The sequence below is a fragment of the Ascaphus truei genome, chromosome 17 (genome assembly GCF_040206685.1).
Source record: "Ascaphus truei isolate aAscTru1 chromosome 17, aAscTru1.hap1, whole genome shotgun sequence".
In the NCBI taxonomy this organism is placed as follows: domain Eukaryota; kingdom Metazoa; phylum Chordata; class Amphibia; order Anura; family Ascaphidae; genus Ascaphus; species Ascaphus truei.
The window spans coordinates 477,233-500,857 of NC_134499.1; the positions used below are offsets into that span (position 1 = coordinate 477,233).

The 23,625-nt window shown below is 48.7% G+C and overlaps 1 protein-coding gene across 1 annotated transcript in view; it reads left to right on the forward strand.

Annotated features, from left to right (window-relative positions):
• LOC142467806 (uncharacterized) overlaps window positions 1-23,625 on the forward strand; it is a 157,200-nt gene that overhangs the window by 118,338 nt on the left and 15,237 nt on the right. The window contains exons 9-10 of the mRNA XM_075573669.1: window positions 2,207-2,281; window positions 3,685-3,750. Coding sequence (XP_075429784.1) covers window positions 2,207-2,281; window positions 3,685-3,750 — 141 coding nt within the window. The remainder of the gene's footprint in view (window positions 1-2,206; window positions 2,282-3,684; window positions 3,751-23,625) is intronic.

A 23,625-nucleotide genomic window follows, 5' to 3' on the forward strand; every position in this document is an offset into this window, starting at 1 on the left:
TCAACGCATTTAACTTGTCAAATATATCACACAAGTAAGAGTGAATTGCTGTTATGCTCTCTGGCTTGCGCCGAATGATGAACACACTTAATAAGTGTGAGTGGGCTGAAGGTAAGGCATATGGAGCATCATGGGACCACTAGGGAGGTCGGGGCTCAGGGGCAAAGAAAGCAATTTTACCCCTGTCAGCTCTTCCATCCTGGGTCCTGTAGCTCCTCGGTAGCCCGTCCCGCAGCGTGCATCCGGCAAGGTGAGTGTGAGGAAATGAAGAGGAAAGACCCGGTGCGACAGCAAACAGCCAAATTATGTCAGATCCACAGTTGAATACAGTAGCTTTATTGGTATGGACACACACAGGTAAAAACAGCAGGCTGCAGCACAGCCTCCTCCTCTACGCGTTTCACGCTCTGCTGGCTCTTCGTCATCAGAATTATCGGCCTGTCTGGTTGAAATCGCGACGCCCCTCTAGCCAAGCCACGGCGCACAATTTGGGAACCACTGTCCTAGATGATACAGCCAAAGATCTGCTACGCGTGTGTTCCGGCACAAACACACGCTACGTAATGTCGTGCGCGCAATGACGCTCCCTAACGCATTTCGTTTCACACGGGCGACTTTCTCAAAGGCTTTGATGTATGAAATATACAATTTATACAGCGCCTATAGTCAGATGAGAGCAGATGCTCGGAGTTACCAACTGGTATGCAGACCACAGTGTGACCACAAGTATATATCATGTAGAAACTTATATATATATATTGTGGGGCCATCGCTGTCCTCTAGGTGCTGAATAGGGCAGCTATTGGACTTTTTGCACCACAGAGAGTTAATTTAGTCCTCCCTAGAGAAAAGCAGCAGCTGAAGCTAATATGCCTATACTGAATAATCAGGAACTGCTTTAAGAGTAGGGAAGCTGCAAGGCACAGAGAGACAGTTTTTCCCCAGAGAAGGGGGAGAGACAGAGGAGCTCCCCAGCTAACGGAGGCTGGCTAAAGAAGCATGAGAGACAATGCTGAGAGAGCTGTGCTGAAGCAGTGATGGCTGGTTACAGAGGAACAGAGGAGTTTCCCTGAGCTCCCGTGGTGTTGAATCCCAAAGAGAAGAAGGAAGGACGATAGACTGTGTTGAAGCAGGGACATCGCCAGATGGACTAGATAAGCAAAACCCTTTCTGTTGTTTACAAAGACTGTGCTATCACTGTATTGCCTATGCCAGGGCATGTTTAGGGCTGACAACCGGCTTAGCTGGCGGCCCTGATAGTAAGGGCCTGAGAAGTCAGTTAGTTCCCTGAATAGGGATAGGATTTTATTTGGTTTTCTAAAAGGGACGATGGGCCTATTCGTATTATTTATCCCTGTAAATAAACCCCAAGTATAGAGAAATACAGCGTTTCCTGCCTCATTTGGGATAAAAGAGACTTCAATGTGGTGTCGGCATCACAATATATATATTAGTCAAAATGGAGCAGTTGCCACTCCTGTAGGCAAATTATAAAATGTTGGTGCATGTGCCATAAGCATAATCTAGGTATACGATACCATTCCGAAGTCTGGAAAACAAGACAGAGCACACAAGGGGTAGTTTTCAACACAAGTGTATTGGTGAAAAGTGGTACATCAAGACCAAACATTTCAGTCCTAAAAACAAGACCTTCCCCCTGAACTCAAAGAACTAGATTGGTTATCACTTGAGTCTAGGTGCAAAGTTCATCTTTCCTTTCTTGCCTTCAAATACTTTCTGGACACACTACCCGTCTATCCAAATAAGCTCCTCACCCCTACCACATGCAGCACTTATCATCTGAGATCTGACTCCAAAAGACTGTTCATGGTCCCAGGGTTGAACAAAGTATCCGGCCGCTCCTCCTCCTCTTACCGTGCACCCCAAAACTGGAACAATCTACCGGAGACTCTCACAGCCACCACCAGTCTTAAGTTCTTTCATAACTAAAGCTCTCACATTTTAATCTGGTCTGTAACTGTTACATACGCCTATAATATATATTATCTCGAACTGTGCATGCAATGTCTTGTATATAATGCATACCCTGTTAACTTGTGTAACTATGTATTTGTAACCATGTATTATTTGTCATTTTAACTCTATGCCCTGGACATACGTGAAAACGAGAGATAACTCTTACTGTATTACTTCCTGGTAACACATTTTATAAATAAATTAATGTTATAATCCCCCCCTATCACAGGGAAGTGTAGCATCTCCAGAGGTTGAGTGGAGGAACCGGGACAATCTGCTGCGCACCGTGGTGAAACAAGACAAGGTTCCCTGTGCTCGCTGCTCTGTGACTCCCTGTGTGTGCTGCTCTGTGTCTCCCTGTGCTGCTCTGAGACTCCCTGTGTGTGCTGCTCTGTGTCTCCCTGTGCTGCTCTGTGGCTCCCTGTGTGTGCTGCTGTGACTCCCTGTGTGTGCTGCTCTGTGACTCCCTGTGTGTGCTGCTCTGTGTCTCCCTGTGCTGCTCTGTGACTCCCTGTGTGTGCTGCTCTGTGACTCCCTGTGCTGCTCTGTGACTTCCTGTGTGTGCTGCTCTGTGATTCCCTGTGTGTGCTGCTCTGTGACTCCATGTGTGTGCTGCTCTGTGACTCTCTATGTGTGCTGCTCTGTGACTCCCTATGTGTGCTGCTCTGTGACTCCCTATGTGTGCTGCTCTGTGACTTCCTGTGTGTGCTGCTCTTTCACTTCCTGTGTGTGCTGCTCTTTCACTTCCTGTGTGTGCTGCTCTGCGACTCCCTGCGTGTGCTGCTCTGTGACTCTCTGCGTGTGTTGCTCTGTGACTCCCTGCGTGTGCTGCTCTTTGACTCCATGCATGTGCTGCTCGGTGACTCCCTGCGTGTGCTGCTCTGTGACTCCCTGCGTGTGCTGCTCGGTGACTCCCTGCGTGTGCTGCTCGGTGACTCCCTGCGTGTGCTGCTTGGTGACTCCCTGCGTGTGCTGCTCGGTGACTCCCTGCGTGTGCTGCTCGGTGACTCCCTGCGTGTGCTGCTCGGTGACTCCCTGCGTGTGCTGCTCGGTGACTCCCTGTGCTGCTCGGTGACTCCCTGTGCTGCTCTGTGACTCCCTGCGTGTGCTGCTCTGTGACGCCCTGTGTGTGCTGCTCTGTGACTCCCTGCGTATGCTGCTCGTTGACTCCCTGCGTGTGCTGCTCGGTGACTCCCTGCGTGTGCTGCTCGGTGACTCCCTGCGTGTGCTGCTCTGTGACTCCCTGCGTGTGCTGCTCTGTGACTCCCTGCGTGTGCTGCTCGGTGACTCCCTGCGTGTGCTGCTCGGTGACTCCCTGCGTGTGCTGCTCGGTGACTCCCTGCGTGTGCTGCTCGGTGACTCCCTGCGTTTGCTGCTCGGTGACTCCCTGCGTGTGCTGCTCAGTGACTCCCTGCGTGTGCTGCTCGGTGACTCCCTGTGCTGCTCGGTAACTCCCTGTGTTGCTCGGTGACTCCCTGTGCTGCTCGGTGACTCCCTGTGCTGCTCGGTGACTCCCTGTGCTGCTCGGTGACTCCCTGCGTGTGCTGCTCTGTGACTCCCTGTGGTGTGCTGCTCTGTGACTCCCTGTGTGTGTGCTAATCTGTGACTCCCTGCGTGTGTGCTGCTCTGTGATTCCCTGTGTGTGTCCTGCTCTGTGATTCCCTGTGTGTGCTGCTTTGAATTAACCCCTTAATTTTTTTGGTTCAGAAAGACGAAAATTCAGCTGAAAAAAATGAATTGACCTGGAAAAATCGGGAGACCTTCCTGAGATCGGTGAGAGAGAGTGCGTGCGTGCGTGTGTGCGTGTGTGCGTGCGTGTGTATATACAGTGGAGTGAAAAAGTTGGTGAACCACTTAGGATTTTCACATATTTCAAACCTAGTAGATAAAGATTACCTGATCAATCAAATGACACAAATCCATGATACTTTTTCAACATTTCTTTATCCACAAATGATTCAACATTCAATATCCGTGTGTGAGAAAGTTTGTGACCATTTAGATTCAGTACCTGGTGGCGCCCCCTTTGAGCAGCAATGACTTCAACTGCGCGTTTCCTGTAACTGCCGGTCAGTCTCTCCCATCGGGTTTGAGGAATTTTGGCCCATTCCTCCTTACAGAACTGCTTCAGCTCAGTTATATTTGAGGGCTTCATTGCATGGACAGCTCACTTCAGGTCCTTTCACAACATTTCAATAGTGTTTAGGTCCAGACTTTGACTCGGCCTTTGTAACACACGGAATTTCTTCTTCTACAGCCATACTTTTGTAGATATGCTTGTATGTTTAGGATCAGTGTATTGCTGCATGACCCACTTTTGCAGATAGCAGATGGCCAGACATTCTCCTCTAGAATCCTCTGATACAATGTAGAATTCATGGTTGTGTTAATGATGGCAAGCCGTCCAGGTCCTGAGACGGCAAAGCAGCCCCAAACCATCACACTCCCACCTCCATGCTTGACGGTTGGGATAAGGTTCTTCTGTTCAAACGCAATTTTGTTTTTTGCCAAACATAACGTCTCTCATTGAGGCCAAAAAGTTCTACCTTTTACTCGTCTGTCCAGAGAACATTGTTCCAGATGTCTCATGGATCATCTTTGTGCTCTTTGGTGAACTACAGATGGGTAGCAATGTTCTTTTTAAAGAGCAGTGGTTTCCTCCTAGCTATCCTTCTGTCACGGGAGACCAGGTATTTACACCTTTTTACCAGGATCATTCACTGAGCAAAACCAGGTAGTAAAACAAATTGTCATTTATTCCATAGAAACAGACGTACACACAATGGCTTACAAACTACAAAAGAAAACACACTTACTGGGAGTCTGGGCTACAAATCTAGACTTTCCTAGGTGAAATAAGAGGTATAACAAAGTCTTTAAGTTGACCGGGAATTGTCCCAAAATGTCCTGGAACTCAAATCGGCATGAAGGTGATGACGCCACCGCTGTATCTGCTCCGGAGCTGCCGAAATCCCTTGACCGGGAGATAGTACCAAATGTCCTGGTACTCTTTTCAGCATGTAGTTCCAGCTGCGACCGCTACGTTCCCTTTTCAGAACTTGGCCCCGAAAAGTGGGACTCTCGTTTTGACATTTCTGAAGCTGGCTCGCTGGTATTTCTCTCAGAGCATCTTTTGGTGATTTCGAATTTGCCGCTGCTGTCTTGGCGCTTTGAATCTGAGTGAATCTCGCGAACTGATTGGCTTCTGGCTTTCTTTTAATATTTCAACTTAATTCATGAAATACTCCAGCCAATCCGTGCATGGGAGAAATTCTACCAGCCAATCAGAGCATTGCCAGTCTATCTAAGCCGGGCAAGCACAGATTCAGATTCTGACAAGGGCATGTGTCAACCTGGCACCTCTGCCACTTGTCAGTCAGAAGCCACCCATTGAGTTAGGCTCTTCACAGTCTGGCTTGAGGCAAATGGTGGTCCGGGACTGCCATTCATCCCAGGATGTGGGTACTTGAGCATAACTCCGGTGCCCAAATGGCTTTCACACCTTGTCAACCTCTGAGGCTTTCATGTCCGGAACCTGAGCAGACATGGTGGATCCAAGTTTGGTAGCCACTTGGGTCTCTCGGAACCATGGACCTGGAAGTCCCCAGCTCATAATACCGTACACAAGCAAAAGTACTATTAAAGACTATGAAATAAAATATTTTTTCCCATATTTTTTCTAAGTTCCAAGGTAGAATTAAAAAACGCTTAGGTTCATTCTCAGGGCTGTATCGCCTTTCCTTTGGAAACTGGACTTAGGTTTCATAAAAAACCCTCATAACCTTATATATGGTTGGAGTACCCCCAGAACCTCCTATCCTCGTTCTGGGTAACCGGACATTAAACTGGGGATCCCTCTGTTACTGGGGGGACTCCGGTACCATTCTGGGGATACCTTACACCCCTATGCCCCGCTTACCTTTCTGGTCTGTGCTGAAGCAGCGAGTCCTAGCGGTGAGTCGCGCAAGCGTTTTCAAGGGGAGATTTTGCCGGACCAATGTGCCTCAACATATCCGAGAATCCGTCTTGATTCCCGGGTACATTTTTTGGGTATCCCGCAACTCTGGAAACCTGCTAACTAGACACATTCTGACAAAACTTTCTCCATAAAACCCCACTAGAAACTCATAGCCTAGCAATCTCTGCTTGCTAGCACCCCTGGAAAGGTAAAACACAGATACATTCTTTATTGTCACACAATCCCATGCACTTCATGTACGACAAAGGGGTCAAGAGCTGACACTCTAAACTCCACAATATGGCTCAGAGGTAATCATCCGGGCATACTACCTTTATTGATGGCCGAGTTACCCCTCACTGTCAAACCTTCCATGAACACCATTCTTGTTCAGTCTTTTTCTAATAGTTGAGTCATGAACACTCACATTAGCCAAGGCGAGAGTGGCCTGCAGATCCTTGGACGTTACTCTGGGGTTCTTTGTGCCTTCCTGGATGATTTCCCGGTGTGTTCTTGGAGAGATTTTGGTAGGACAACCACTCCTGGGTAGATTGACTGTGGTCTTGAACTTTCTCCATTTGTCTGACAGAGGATTACAAAAATATTTCTAAGGATCTGAGGCTCCACCAATCCAATCTAGACAGATGACCATCAATAACTGCTTTTCTGAGAGATTTCTTTTGATCGTGGCATGATGTGTTTCCACACACCTGTATGATGAAGACCAAACTAACAACGTTTCTCATCTTTATATAGGATGGGGCCCCCACACTCACACCTGAAGATCTACCTAATTATTTAAAAACTGATTCTAATTATCCCCTTTAATTTAGCTGATAAAACTAGGGGTTCCCTTTCTTTTCACATACCCTGACTCTTAATTACTAATTGTTTGTCTAATTCATACATCGTTTTGTTTCAAACAACTTGGAACTGGTTAATATAAACCCTATTGGATATTTAAGACTGGTTTTGATTCAAGAAGGCTATCATGTAAAAACTATGGAATTTACGTAATTTTCATTGGGGTTCACAAACTTTTTCTCGCCACTGTGTGTTTGTTACATAGTTACAAACATACATAGTTACATAGTAGATGAGGTTGGAAAAAGACATGCGTCCATCAAGTTCAACCAATGCTAAATTTAGATGACAGATACTTTATCCTATATCCGTAATTACAGTATATTGATCCAGAAGAAGGCAAACAAAAAACCCCAGTGAAATATCATCCAATGATACCCCATAAGGGTAAAAATAAATTCCTTACTGACTCCAAGAATTGGCAATCAGATTCCCTGGATCAACATCCTTCCATGTTTATTTATTTGGTATATCCCTGTATATCTTTCCTTTTTTAAAAGATGTTCAGCCTTTTTTTGAACAAATTTATTGTATCTGCCATCACAGTCTCCATGGGTAATGAATTCCACATTTTAACTGCCCTTACTGTAAAGAACCCTTTCCTTTGTTGCTGGTGAAATCTCCTTTCCGCCAATGTTGTGGGATGACCCCGAGTCCTTTGTACTGCCCTTGGGATGAATAGTTCTTTGACAGCTGCTTGTACTGTCCTTGAATATGTTTGTATATAGTGTGACAAACGACTTACTTCGGGGCTCCGCCGTCTGTCCGGGACTGTTAGAACACGGTCTTTTAGGTTAGGTTAAATGATGAGACGTCACGTACTGTTCCTTTAAACAGGCTATGCCTGGTTTATTTAGTCCCAGGCACTGAGACTGCCACAGTGAAAACAGAAAACAAAGCCAAACAAAAAGCTGCTCATCTGAGCGATAACTTAAACTTAGATATCCCTGACTCAGGGTTGGAAGTGGCTTTTCCACTTCCAACAACAAAACAAGGTCCTTTTGCAGTCTTAGACAAATGAACACAATGATTGAACCTGTTTGGGGAAGAGGCTTCTCCCCTCTGTAGTTCAGCAGCCTTCCAGCCTCCAGGCTCTTGGAGAGAGGGAAGAGCAAACAGGAAATCAGTCTTACATACCTGATTTCTAATTAGCATGACAGGTGACAGAAATCAGGCAGCAGACAAACTCTGGTCTGGATCTCTCATCCCTCAGTTCCAGCGCTTGCCAAACTGTGGGATGGAGTGTATGTATTATAAGGCTGCACTCCCAGGCCAAACAGGATAGAAACTGTTCAGTATCCTGGGCGCCCTATATACGGAATTTATTACCATCCCCTGGTTTCTGTCACATATCCTCCCCCCCAGCTCAGACCTCGAGGGATGAGCGACCATGGATATTAGGGAGTGCATCCTTGACAACCCGTCAGCATTGCCATGTTTGTGCCCTGACCTGTGTTCCACAGAAAATGTAAAGGGTTGTAGGCTTAGGAACCACCTGGTCACTCTAGCATTCTTTTCCCTGTTTTGACACATCCAGGTAAGGGGTGCATGATCTGTGACCAACTGGAATTTTCTCCCCAACAGGTAGTATTTGAGCGTCTCTACAGCCCACTTTATTGCGAGACACTCTTTCTCTACTATGGAGTAATTTTTCTCCTGGGGATTTAGTTTCCTACTTAAATAAAGGATGGGGTGCTCCTCACCTTGAGACTCCTGGGAGAGTACCGCCCCCAGGCCTACCTCAGATGCGTCGGTTTGGACTACGAACTCTTTGGAGAAGTCAGGTGTGACCAACACTGGTTGGGCACAGAGAGCTTCTTTAAGGCTTCTAAAGGCCTGTTCGGTTTCGGGGGACCACTTTACCATTAGCGGTCCTCTTGCTTTTGTGAGGTCGGTTAGTGGGGTTGCCTTAGTTGCAAAATTGGGAATAAACCTTCTATAGTACCCAATTAACCCCAAAAAGGTCCTTACTTGTTTTTTTGTAACTGGCCTTGGCCAATTTTGTATCGCCTCCACTTTGAGTGTTTGGGGTTTGAGTAAACCTCTGCCAATAGAATACCCCAGATACTTGGCCTCCTCCAGACCAATAGTGCATTTAGCGGGATTAGCAGTTAGTCCAGCAGACCGAACTGCGTCGAGCACAGCTTGGACCTTTGGAAGGTGGGATTGCCAATCTTCACTATGGATTACCACATCATCCAGGTAGGCGGCAGCATACCGAGCATGTGGTTTTAAAATTTTATCCATCATTCTTTGGAATGTGGCGGGAGCTCCATGTAAGCCAAAAGGCAGCACCTTAGGCTAAGGTCCCGTTGCACGCGTCCGCACGGCTGGCTTGCTTGCCGGCGGCGCGTGCAACTCGCTGTACCGCGATCTGCGGTCTACAGGAAACTTCAGTCGGAGCGGGGGGGGGGGGGCGTGGCCAAACGGGTCGGGGGGTGCGGCCATGACGTGGGGGGCGCGGCCATGACGTGACGTTGATGTTACAAAGTCAGCAGCTGCCCTAATGTGCTGGCATCCAGGGCAGGAAGAACAGAGCTTTACCCTACAATGTATAGTCCATCTCCATTGCTCAATGCAAAGCATGCACTGTACACATCCTCTTTTGCAGCCGGAGCGGGAGGTGGGCGGGAGGGGGAGGATTGACAGGGAGGGGGGGCGTGGCTTGAGCGGAGGGACCCGCTACTCTTCCCTCCCCTCCCTCCACGGGCTGCAGGTAAGTACACACACGCAGGCACTCATACACACACACACACAGACACACAGACAGAGGCAGGCACTCACGCACTCAGACACACACACACACACACACACACACAGACAGAGGCAGGCACTCACGCACTCAGACACACACACAGACAGGCACTCAGACACACACACAGAGAAAGGCATGCACGCACTCAGGCACACACATACACACACAGATACAGGCACTCGCCTGCTTTCCCTCCACACTCCTCCCCGCTCCCCGAAGCCTCTCCTCCTCCCGCAGCCTCCCCTCCCCATTGGCTCACAGCCACACCACGTGACGCGTCAATGCTAGGGAACACCATTCTGTTGTCTCCTAGCGGCTGATGCGCCACAGCGTGTAATCAGCTGTGCCGCCAGGGGGGACCGGGACCGGCTCGCGAGGATTCCCCTGCTGGTGGGGAACTCGCGACATGGCCGCCCGCGCCAACGAGCGCAGCGGGACCGAGGCCTTATACTGAAAGAGGCCGTCTGGGGTTGAGAAGGCTGTCTTTTCTTTTGCCCTTTCTGTGAGGGGAACCTGCCAGTACCCTTTTGTTAGGTTTAGGGTTGTGAGATATCGGGCTTTGCCCAGTCTCTCTACAAGTTCATCTACCCTGGGCATAGGATAAGTATCAAATTTTGACACCGCGTTTAGTTTCCGGTAGTCATTACAAAACCTTGTTGTTGACTATAGGGCTGTTCCACCCACTTTGGGATTCCTCAATTACACCTAGTTTTAGCATTTTTTTAACCTCTAAACTTATAGCCTCTCTTTTGGCCTCTGGGATTCGGTACGGTTTAAGGTTAACTCGGACCCCCGGTTCAGAGACTAGGTCATGTTCAATTACGCTAGTTCTACCTGGCTGTGTAGAGAAGATTTCTTTGTTTCTTCTCACTAAATTCTGAACCTCTCGTTTCTGATGAACGGACAGGGTTTCAGCTATGCTAACCTCTGGGTCAGTTTCTTGATTCTCTGATGGACCTGGGGGTACTAGGGTTAACAAGACTTCTCTATCTTTCCAGGGCTTGAGTAGGTTTATATGGTAAATTTGCTCAGGTTTCCTCCTACCTGGCTGTCTTACCTTATAATTTACTTCTCCCACTCTTTCCAAGACCTCATATGGCCCATGCCATTTAGCAAGGAATTTACTCTCCACGGTGGGAACCAGAACTAGTACCCTATCACCTGGAAAAAAAATTCTGACCCTAGCACCCTTATTATACGTATTCCTCTGTGCTTCTTGAGCTTTCTCCATGTGTTCCCTCACTATGGGTAGGACTGTAGCAATGCGGTCCTGCATCTGGGCAACATGCTCTATTACACTTCTGTAAGGGGTAACCTCGTGTTCCCAAGTCTCTTTGGCTATATCCAGTAAGCCCCTTGGGTGTCGGCCATACAATAGTTCAAACGGGGAGAAACCTGTGGATGATTGGGGAACTTCCCTAATGGCAAATAACAGGTACGGTAACAAACAATCCCAGTTTTTCCCATCTTTATCGACCGCCCGTCGTAACATGCTCTTTAAGGTTTTATTGAACCTTTCCACTAAACCATCTGTTTGTGGATGATAGACTGAGGTTCTGAGATGCTTGATTTTTAGGAGTTTACATAGCTCTTTTGTTACTTGGGACATAAATGGTGTTCCCTGGCTGGCGTAGGAATTCTCCTGCCAGCCAATCACCGTTTTGCCAGTATTGTAAAACAGGGAGGACACCTTTTCTCAGGTAGCAAGGGGGCATGGGTTAACTTCGCCCTTCCCCCTCTTTGCATCCTGAGCCCACCCTCTGCTCAGGCTCCACAGTCTGGATTTTGGCAAATGGTGTTAGCTTGCCTTGTGTCAGGCCAGGAAATGGGTACTCCAGAATAATGGCAGTGCCCCTCCTGTCCTAACACCTAGGCATCTCTGCGCCTTTTAAGTACGGCCTCCGGACAGACTCAGAGGCACCAACTAGTAGCCATCTGGGTCTTCCGGAATCCATGACTTAGAAAGCCCTCAGTTCATATACAGGTTAACAATATTTATACACATTAAACTATACCTGTTTAATAAAAGATATGGTGTCCTGTCTTCTGTGGGCTAAAAGTTATGAGTTCTTATTCTGGTGTCAGGGGTGGAGTGAGTGTATATATTCCCTTACAATCACTAGCCTCATTCCTGGCACACATGAGAAAAATACTTTAAAACTTTTAAAACACTGCAAACATGCTCAGCTTTAAAACCTTAGCTCGAGCACCTTCCTGAACCCCTACTCTAGGCTCAGGATACCTGGGCATGTATGTGGGGACCTCTGCTATACTGGGGAACCCCTGGGGGTTCCCTAAGGACTCTGTGTCTTGCACATATATTTTATCCCCTTCATACCCATTTACCTTGTCTGGAAGATGCTGCAGCAGGGACTCTGACAGTGAGTCATAAGAATGTTTCCAGGGTCCGAGGTTGGCGAAGTAATGCGCTTAACTTTATCCGAAGATATCACTCAATTTCTGTTGGGGTATCCCATAACTCAGGAACCCCGCTACATAGACACATTCTGCAAAGACTTTCTCTGCCAAACCCACCCTGAAACTTACAGCCTAGAAATCTCCCGATCCCAGCATCCCAGTAAAGGCAAAACTCACATAATTATTTAATGTCGCAAAATCAGTATACAGTTGCAGTAATACATTTTCGACATCTGGGTCCCAGAGCTGACACTCAAAGGCCCTAAGCACGGGTCATGGATAACCAAGTGGGCTTGACCTTTATTATAAGCCTGGTTAATCCCTTCACCATCACAGCTAAAACACTAGACTTTCGTAGGTAAAATAGAACAGAAAACAAAGTCTTTAGGTTGACCGGGACTTGGCCCGAAATGTCCTGGAACTCAAATCAGACAATTAAGAAAAATGCTGCACACCTCAAATAGAAAAAATTGATACAGTTACCGGTGCTCCAATGTTTGAAACGAAAGCCTGCAATCAGTCCTGAATAGATGAAAAAAGGAACAGCCAACAATAAATGAGTTTGGATATGCTAAATCCGTTGTGCCCTATGTTCAAATCGCCATGAAGTTCCTGACACCACCGTTCTCTTTCTTCCGGAGATGCTGAATCCATTGACCAGGAGTTAGTCCCAAATGTCCTGGAACTGTTTTATACCTGGAAAATATTTAAACCTGAAATATTTGAAGCCGGCTCGCTGCTATTTCTCCAAGAGCATCTTTTGGTCGTTTCCAATTTGTCGCTGCTGTTCTGGTGCTTAGAATCTCTCCTCCGGATTGGTTGAGGCATCCTTATAGTATTTCAGAGTTCATTCATGAAATACTACAGCCAATCCGAGCGTGGGAAGAATGCTACCAGCCTATCAGAGCGCTGCCAGTCTATCTAAGGCTGCGCTTATAGTGCCGGCTACAGCTACGGCTACGGATGACGTCTCCCGTCTCCGTAGCCCAAGCAAAAGTTGTAATTTGAGTTTGGGAGACGTTTCTTGCTACAAGGGGAGTGACGGAAGGCAGAGGGGCGGGGACAAGAGCAAGGCGGAAGGCTGAAATGGAGCGGAGTTGTAATTTCTGTTTGTATGCTGAATTTACAGTACTTTTACTTAAGTAATAATCCCTGAAGAACAGGGCATTACTGGCCAATAATGCCCTGGCTGGAAGAGTTGAAGGCTCGAGGCAAAGCCGAGGGACTTTAACCCAGCCAGGGCATTATTGGCCAGTAATGCCCTGTTCTGAGGGGATTATTACTATTATAGGCTAAATGTAGGCTTATTTCATAAATAATAGACACTTTTGTATAGTTATATAGATTTTTTTATTAAAAGAAAATGGTAAATACATGAATCCACCTCTATATACTCTTACACTGCAGATATCTATATCCACACACTGCCGCCCCCTCTGTGTACACACACACAACACAGCAGATCTACATACACACAAAAACTGCTTCTACACACACACACACACACACACACACACAACACAGCACCTCTACACACACAGCAACTCTACACACACACAACACCGCAGCTCAACACAACACAGCAGATCTACACAAACACACAAACTGCTGCTACACACACACAACACAGCACATCCTCACGCACAGCAACTCTACACACACACATACATACACACACACTGGAGCTCTACACACATAACACAGCACATCTACACACACAGCACAGCACCTCTACACACAACACAACACAGAACCTCTACACACACAAACTGCTGCTACACACACATACAACACAACAGCACAGCACCCAGCTGCTGCTGCTACACTCATAAACACTGCTGCTGTTAACACACACACACACAAACTACAGCCAGAAACAAACTGCAGACAGACACTCATTTGCTTTGAAGACTCCCTCTCCCCCACACCACCAATTCAACTGAATCTTCTCAGTTGACGTAGCAAGGGGGAGGAGTCAACCCGTGGCTGATACTTCTTAACCAATCCCCTGCCCTGTCTCAGAGCTGTTCCTACTTTTAGACCGATCCCCTGCCGTCTCAGCTGTTCTGAAAGCTGATTGGCTGGAAATAATCACATTGAACTCAACACTTTGCAAGCAGCTAAATTTTCGGACATTACTGATTGGATAATGCCCGGAATTTTAACCAATCAGAGGGCAGGAACTTCAATAATGCCCGGAAATTGACTGCCTATAATTTAAATTACGGGAGAATTTGCTATTTTAAAGTTGTTCATACAGTGTGTTTCACTTAACAGACACACACACACACAAACAATCAGGGACCCAACAGAAATCATGGGGCCCAGGACAAATGAAAGGAGCAGGGCACCCCCACCCCCCAACCGACGGAAAAACAAATTTTAGCGCACAACTTTTACTTAACCCCCCAATACATATAAAAATACACCCCCACACCCCCAATACATATAAAAATACATCCCCAATAATAAAACGCTGCACCCGGTGCCGGGTCTCTCAACAGCGCCGGAAGTCAGCTGGGCTAAGCTTCCGGCGCGCCGGAGTTAGAGGAAGGCCCGGCGTTCGCACGAGCAGTCATTGTGTGACTGAGAGGTGCCTGCAGCGGGGCAGGGCTGGCAGCAACTGCTGTGACCTGCAGCCGGGCCCCTGCCACCGCCAGTCCCCCGCAGTCCCGACAGCCACGGGCCACTGCCACCCACCGATTCCCCGCAGTCATGCCACCCACCGCCCCCCCCGCAGTTCCGCCACCCGCTGGCCCCCCACAGTCCCGTGTGCTGCCGGGCCCCCACCATCGCACCCCCCCCCACAGTCCTGCCAGCCACCCCCCCCCCCACCACACCGCCCTCCACCACACCGCCCACCCCCCCTGCAGCCATCGGCGCATCGCCCCCCCCCCCCCTGCAGCCACTGGCCCAACCTGAGATAATCCCCAAGATAAGCCTGATTTTTATATGTATAGGGGGTGTATTTTATATATGTATTGGGGGGAGTGGAGTATATTTGTAGATGTATTGGGGGGGAGTTTGGTATTTTTAGATGTATTGGAGGGATGGGGTGTGTTTTATATGTATTGGGGGTTTAAGTAAAAGTTACGCGCTAAAAAAATATTTCTGTGGTAGGTGCGCTATGGGTGGGGGGTGGGGGGGCTACTCCTTTCATTTGTCCAGGGCCCCATGATTTCTGTTGGCGGCCCTGATCTCACACACATATAATCGCACACACTCTCACACACACAAACCCACACACACACAATTCCCCCCACACACACAGAAGCCCCCACACACACACACAATCAATCACACTCACACAATCCCACACACAAAACCACACCCCACACACACACAATCAATCCCACACACAATAACTCACAATCGATCACACACACTCACTCACACACACTCAATCCCACACAAACAATCACACACACACAATCACACACATACACACAATCCCCCCCACACACACAATTCCACACACACACACACACACAGACACATTACCCCCTCTCCTTGCATCAGAAGCTATCTTATTGGTTACAGCCTGTCACATGATGAGACTGTCGCTGTAAAAATCTAATTCTAATGACTACAGAGATTCACGTCGATCCGTCACTCCGTCGCGCCTACTATAAGCGCATGCTACAGAGTCAATGCATTTGTTTTGAAGCTACGTTGCGTCGCTGTCGCCGGCACTATAAGCGCAGCCTAAGCCGGGCAAGTGTGGATTCAGAATCCGACAAGGGCATGCACCAACCTGGCATCTCTGCCACTTGTCAGGCAGAAGCCACCCGCGGAGTTAAACTCCTCAAAGTCTGGTCTGGGGCAAATGGTGGTCCGATGACTTCCATTTATCCCAGGACGTGAGTACTTGAGGCTAACTCCGCTGCCCAAATGGCTTGCACACCAGGCAACCTCTGAGGCTTTGATGTCCGGGACTTGAGCAGACTTGATGGCACCAAGCTTGGTAGCCACATGGTCTCTCGGAACCGTGGACCTGGAAGTTCCCAGCTCATATACCGCGCACAAGCATTTATACACTTTAAACATACCTGTTTTATAAAATATGCTTTACACTGTTATACTTTATAAGTCTTTTGGTTATGAGGGATAGAATGAGAATCTGCACTTGTATTCCCACTAGCCATATCCCTCACACACTGCAAACCTGACTTAGCTTTTAAAACACCCCACAACCTTATGTATGGTTGGAGTAACCCCAGGACCCCTATACCAGGTTCTGGCTGATCTGGACATTAACTGGGCATCCCCCCGTATACTAGGGACCCCCTTTACCATTCCAGGGATACCACACATCCCTATGCCCCATTTACCTTTCTGGTTTGTGCTGAAGCAGGGAATCTTAGCGGTGAGTCGCACAAGCTTTTTCAAGGCAGGATTTTGACCGGAGTATTGTGCCTATATGTATGCGGGATTCTGACCTGATTCCCGGGTACATTTTTGGGGTATCCAGCAACTCTGGACTCGACTACCTAGGCACAATCTGACAAGACTTACTCCGCAAAACCCAGCCTGAAACTCATAGCCATAGTATGTCCTGGAACTAGATTCCATATTCCTCTGTCTCTCCTTTAGTTTATGGGATTCATTTCTCCCTTGTTCAGTTGCCTGTCATTTCCCCTGTCCCAGCAGCTTGCTGTGTGAGAAAATGCAACATTATTGCTACATGTTGTGGCTCCCTTAGACATTTCAGTGAGTTGCCATAGCAGCCCCAGCCTTTCTCTCAAATGAGCTAGTCTGCTTTCTCCCCCTCTGCTCTGCCCACAGATGGTCTGTCCCCAGGCTATCTTGCTACCCAGAATACATTGGGACTTCCTTTTCCACCATCACCACTGGCTGAGTGAGTACCTGCTGTAACTGCTCTAGTGGCAGGATTACCCTTTTCACCTGTCCTTAACTACAAAGCACCCACAGAGAGACATTATCTAAACACCAACATCTCTTCACAAGTGCCTGTCTTTTATGCTGCTTTCCCTAAATAAAGTGAAGAAAAGATACAGAACTTGTGCTTTGGAAAGAGGTCCGAGTTGTACCTATCTGGGCTAATCATCTTACACATGACCCTGGCCTCCAGAATAGTGAAAAGGATACCGTGTGCCTTACAGACACTTACAGGAGCTGCTACTCTAGACTTTATGATAACACAGAGCAGTCTCTGCAGACTGAAAAGCAGCAAGCAGCTTACAATGCACATGCAGCTTTGCAGACAGAAAGTCCATAACACACAGAGCCTTGATTGCCTTCTCTGTCTTTTTGAGTCCACCCTCTGCACAGCTCCATAGTAAGGGATTACCATCTCACCTTATCCTGCGCACGTCCCCACGGCCAGCGCCACCACGGGCCACGCCACCGCTACCCGCCAGGACACCGGCAGAGCCACCGGACACCTGTGAGTACAGCTACCCCTACGCTGAACGCTGCAGGACACCGCTCGGCTTCATCTGAGATAGTCGCCCATCGCTGACACAGGTAAAAGACCGCATGCCACACGCACTGGCTAAAGGCCTACACACACCTACAGCATGGCAGAACTCAGAGCCTCACCAGATATCACGCAGGAGAGTGACCATTCAGACACAGAGACCGCCGCGCAACTGCCACAGGCGCAGGCATACGCAAGGCCCAAACGGACAGTCACACTGACACAAAAGGGCCGTGAAAAATAGGAGGCTGACATTGACGCACAGCGTGAAAAATTAGAGAAGGCCTGGGAGGACACTGATCGTGAAATAAGTAATGTCGCAAATGCTAGCGATCAAGAAACCCAGATCAAACAAGCTATTACTCAGATTAAGTCATACCATAGATGTTACGTAACGCTGTCACAGGCATATTTCACCTATCTGACAAGAACTAACACAGAAGACAGCACGCGGGAACGCGACCTGCAAAAGGCGATTGACCTGGAGCAGACCGCCATCGCAGACGCTCAAAGCGATAGAAAAGAGCTCCTCCTGGAGACCGCGTCGCAGCGCTCCAGCACATCAAGGCAAAATCTGCAAAATTTGGACTGCAAAATCAGCGCAATCTAACGTGTCCAGCTAGCGCTACCAAAGCGCGAGCCACTGCAGAGTCCGCACGTGCCAGGGCCGAATATGGTCGGAGAGAGGCAGCCATAAGGGCAGAAAGAGCGCGCATAGAAGAGGAGGAGCAGAACGCCACCAACGCCGCCGCTGCTACCGGCACCGCTGCCAATGCCGCCGCCGCTACACGTAGAAAAGCCGAATTGGACGCGGATCTAGAAGCTCTAAGCAAAGAGGAGGACTCCGCTGCCGCCATAGCCCAAGCCGAAGTCCTAGAAGCAGCTGTGAGACAGGACGGCGGGGAACACCCGTACAGATGGATAGCCTCAGAGGATCCAATCCAACGCACTGAAGACTACGTAAGGGGCCTCTTCAGTGTAAACACCAGCGCGCCATCTCAACACATAGGGAGTGACTCCACAGACACCGAAGACTTGCTAGATCCATGAGGAGAAGATGCTGTTCCTTCAGTGGGACATGCTGCCTGGGATAGCCACAGCCGCAACAGTGATCCACACGCCAGCACGCACACGGATGCACCACAACAGGCTCGCAATCCAGGCAGACCCACACGGGAGAACACAGCCCCTCACACTGGCCAGCAGCCATCACGCGTCCACGCCAAGGAAGAGGCGACTGCACGGACCCCCTCAGCAACTACCTCAGAACACGACCAACACGCTGATGCCTCAGGCCTGACAGACATAGCCAAGTACATGATCCGGCGTGACCTGGTGCAAGCAGGACTCCTCAGCCTCGACGACCGCCCTGAGAACTACCGGACGTGGAAGTTCACGTTCAAAGACGCAATCAACCGCTTGGACTTCTCCGCAAGGGAAGAGCTCAACCTACTATTCAAGTTCCTGGGAACGAATCCAGGGAGCACGCAAAGAGACTTCGGGCGGCAAACGCGAACCAACCCCAAGTAGGTCTTGACTTAGTGTGGGAAAGGCTAGAAGAGTGCTACGGTAGCCCCGAAGCAGTCGAGGATTCGCTCTTCAAAAGAGTCGACAGCTTTCCCAAGATCACAACTAAAGACTACTCGAAGTTACGAGAGCTCGGGGACCTGCTGCAAGAGCTGGAGTTTGCAAGGAAAGACCATTCCTTAACAGGTCTCAACGTCTTGGACTCAGCTCGTGGAGTGAGACCCATCTTGGAGAAGCTACCCTACAACCTCCAAGAAAGATGGATTTCACAAGGCTCCAAATACAAAAGGGAGAAGCAAGTCGCCTACCCCCCATTCTCAGTTTTCTTGAGCTTCATTCGTGAAGCAGCAAGGACGAGGAACGACCCCAGCTTCATCTTAGGGGCGCAGACCACATCCAGTGCTAGCCACCTGAGGAACGAAAGGTCAGCAGCGAGATACAAGGACACCAGAACACCCATCTCGGTCCACAGGACGGACGTGCCCCCTACGACCCACGCGAGTCCCGGCCAGGCGGCCGTCAGGGACAAGAAACCAAGGGACCTTAACAAAGAATGCCCTATACACAAAAGGCCGCATCCGCTTAACAAGTGTATCGGATTCAGAATAAAACCCATAGAGGAGCGAAAGAACTTACTCAGGGAATGGGGTTGTTTCAAATGTTGTGCTTCCACAACTCATTTATTCAAGGACTGCAAAGAAGCTATGAAATGCACAAAGTGCGATAGCGACAGGCACATAGCCGCTTTACACCCGGAAGCTATGAAGCCCAAATCAAGTAAAGCCCCTAACCCTTCGACAAAGCAAGGCGGGGAGGAAGAAGTGGGAGATACACCCCCCATGACGTTGGTAGCGTCCAAATGCACAGAGGTATGTGGAGAAGGAAGCGACGGTAGATCTTGCTCTAAAATATGTCTGGTAGCAGTGCACCCAGAGGGACAACCCCAAAGAGCTAAAAGACATTCAACAGATGTTCCACTGCTTCCTTGTGCGAGAAGGCAACCGTAACTACCTAAGATTCCTGTGGTACCAAGATGACGACATAGAAAACGAAATCACAGAGTACCGTATGAAAGTACATGTCTTCGGGAACAGCCCATCACCTGCGGTGGCTGCCTACGGCCTCAGAAGAACGGCCCAAGACGGAGAAGCAGAGTTCGGGAAAGACGCCAGGAACTTCGTCGAAAGAGACTTCTATGTGGACGACGGATTAAAATCGGTTCCCACTGAAGAAGAAGCCATAGATCTACTCAAAAGGGCACAAAAGATGTTAGCAAATGCCAACCTAAGATTGCACAAAATAGCTTCCAATAGTGCCGTAGTGATGAAGGCGTTCCACGCAGATGATCAAGCAAACGATCTCAAGAATTTGGATCTGGGGACAGACACGCCTCCCATATAGCGGAGCCTGGGGATAAGCTGGAATCTTAAAACAGATACCTTTACGTTCCAGGTAGCCATCGAAGAAAAACCCTACACACGTCGCGGAGTCCTGTCCACCGTTAACAGTCTTTACGATCCGCTAGGATTCGTGGCTCCTGTCACTATACAAGGGAAGTCTCTTCTCAGAGAAATGTCCTTCGAAAAGCAGGAATGGGACACCCCACTACCCCCAGAAAAACGGAAAGAGTGGGAGATGTGGAAGCATTCCTTGAAGGCCCTCGAGCAACTTCAGATCCCACGCCCCTACTCACCTATATCTTTCACCGCCGCACACAGCAAAGAGCTTTGCGTATTCTCAGATGCCTCCACAAAGGCTATAGCAGCGGTGGCCTACCTAAAAACCACGGACGTGAGTGGAAGTTACCACATCAGGTTTATCCTTGGCAAGGCTAAGCTGGCGCCACAACCCGACCATACTATACCTAAACTCGAGCTATGTGGTGCAGTGTTAGCGGTAGAACTGGTGGAGCTCATCGAGAACGAAATGGACAGCAAACCAGATGCTGTCAGATTCTACACAGATAGTAAGGTGGTACTGGGCTACATATACAACAAGAAAAGGAGATTCTACGTATACGTGGCCAACCGTGTAGAAAGAATCAGGAAGTCAACCCAACCTGAACAATGGCACCACGTGCCCACAGATCAAAATCCTGCAGATCATGCCACCAGATCAGTACCCGCATCACAACTGCAGAACACGTCGTGGCTCACAGGACCAACGTTTCTTGCGCAGCCCGCGGAAACGCCACCAACCCCAGTTGGCGACTTTGAACTCGTGGATCCCGAGAAGGAAACGGAGATAAGGCCCCTACAAGTATCCGTGTTACTCACCAATGTATCGCACAGAAACGCATTCGGATCACATCGATTCCATCGCTTCTCAAGGTGGACAGCCCTTCTGCGAGCAGTAGCCCATCTCAGGCATATAGCCTTCTCCTTTCGTCAGACACCAGATGGTAAAACTACCAGCTGCCATGGCTGGCACATCTGCAAAGAGTTGCGCACCGTGGAGGAAGTCACAAGGGCTAAGGAAACTGTTCTCCATCATGTTCAGAGAGAAACGTATGCGGAAGAGATCAATTGCGTTCGTGGAGGGAAGAGTTTTCCCAAAAACAGCCCACTTTGGAAGTTGAATCCCTTCATCGACGATGACGGCCTCATGAGAGTAGGAGGCCGCCTCAACAAGTCCCAACTGAGCAGGGAGGAAAGCAATCCTCTTATCATCCCTGGCCGGCATCACATCGCTACTTTGTTGGTGCGCTACTACCTCGAACAAGTCATGCATCAGGGACGACACTTCACCGAAGGCGCTATTAGGGTGGCGGGCATTTGGGTCGTTGGCATGAAAAGGTGCGTGGCCAGTAATCTCCACAAATGTGTTAGGTGCCGAATGCTGCGAGGCAAAAGCCAAGACCAAAGGATGGCAGATTTACCTATCGACAGACTTATCAAAACCATCCCAAGCGAATATGAAAGGGTCCGCAAGGTGGAAGTTCGGGTGACCCAGAATGGGATCGTTAAAACCTTTTTAAGACCTATCACAGAGACTATCCTCCTAATGCCTAAATCGGACTATAACAAGGAAGAACTGACTACCAGTTCTGTGGACTCTGAGAGACATTGTGGTGCATCAAGCTAACCTAGAGCTGTGCATTCACCTACCTTACCGAGATGGCAAAGGACTTCAAGCTGGTGGTACCGGCCGGTATCCCATCGTTATGTGGACATGAACTTTGCATTGTTATGTTATGTTATTGCACATATGTTCCACATATACCTAGAATATAGTGGTATCTCCAGATACCAGACGGGGAGTGTCCTGGAACTAGATTCCATATTCCTCTGTCTCTCCTTTAGTTTATGGGATTCATTTCTCCCTTGTTCAGTTGCCTGTCATTTCCCCTGTCCCAGCAGCCTGCTGTGTGAGAAAATGCAACATTATTGCTACATGTTGTGGCTCCCTTAGACATTTCAGTGAGTTGCCATAGCAGCCCCAGCCTTTCTCTCAAATGAGCTAGTCTGCTTTCTCCCCCTCTGCTCTGCCCACAGATGGTCTGTCCCCAGGCTATCTTGCTACCCAGAATACATTGGGACTTCCTTTTCCACCATCACCACTGGCTGAGTGAGTACCTGCTGTAACTGCTCTAGTGGCAGGATTACCCTTTTCACCTGTCCTTAACTACAAAGCACCCACAGAGAGACATTATCTAAACACCAACATCTCTTCACAAGTGTCTGTCTTTTATGCTGCTTTCCCTAAATAAAGTGAAGAAAAGATACAGAACTTGTGCTTTGGAAAGAGGGCAGAGTTTAACCTATCTGGGCTAATCATCTTACACATGACCCTGGCCTCCAGAATATAGTATGAGGAGCTCTGTTTTTGCCGTGTTAAGTTTAAGGCGGCGGAGGGCCATCCAGGATGATATCGCAGAGAGACATTCAGAAACTTTGGTCTGTACAGCAGGTGTAAGGTCAGGGGTTGAAAAGTAAATGTGTGTGTCATCAGCATAGAGGTGATAATTAAACCCAAGAGGTGTTATTACTGTAGGTCACATAGAGAGAGTGTGTACAGAGAGAAGAGGTCACAGGACAGAGCCCTGGGGTACCCCCACAGAGAGATCAATAGAGGAGGAGGAGGTGTTAGCAGAAGAGACACTGATAGTACGATGGTAGAGGTAAGAGGAGATCCAGGATAGAGCTTTGTTCCGAATACTAAGAGTATGGAGAATGTGAAGGAGAAATCTGCCCGGAATATTTTCTAAGTCCAGCTTTTCGCGACCAAGGGCTCGATGCAGTAAGCGCCGAAACGGCACTCTCGGTAGGGGTTCAAACTCTGCATGTTTTTCGCGTGTTGCCCTCGCAGTATGCAGGAAGGGCCGAATCCCTGGCCAATCACTGTGACAGCAACATGCCGAGTAGTCGGTGGCAAGACAGTCTGCCTGCCGATAAGCTGACGATAAGGCGTCTCCTGCCGAGATCAGCCTGCAGCAGAGAGAGATTTCCCTCTCTCTCTGCGCAAACATCGGCAAATTAAAAATTATTTTGTGCTAAAATTTTATTCATAGTGTACATGTGCAGGGGGTCTCCGGAGCTGAATCCCCATTTGTTTCAGGTCCGGGGACCCCCTGCTTCCCTAGATACAGGCCCCTTTATGAGGTGCCGGTATCCCTCTGCATTTAAATGTCCCGATCACGTGACCGCGGGATGTAAACAAAGCAGAGTGATACCGGCACCCCATAAA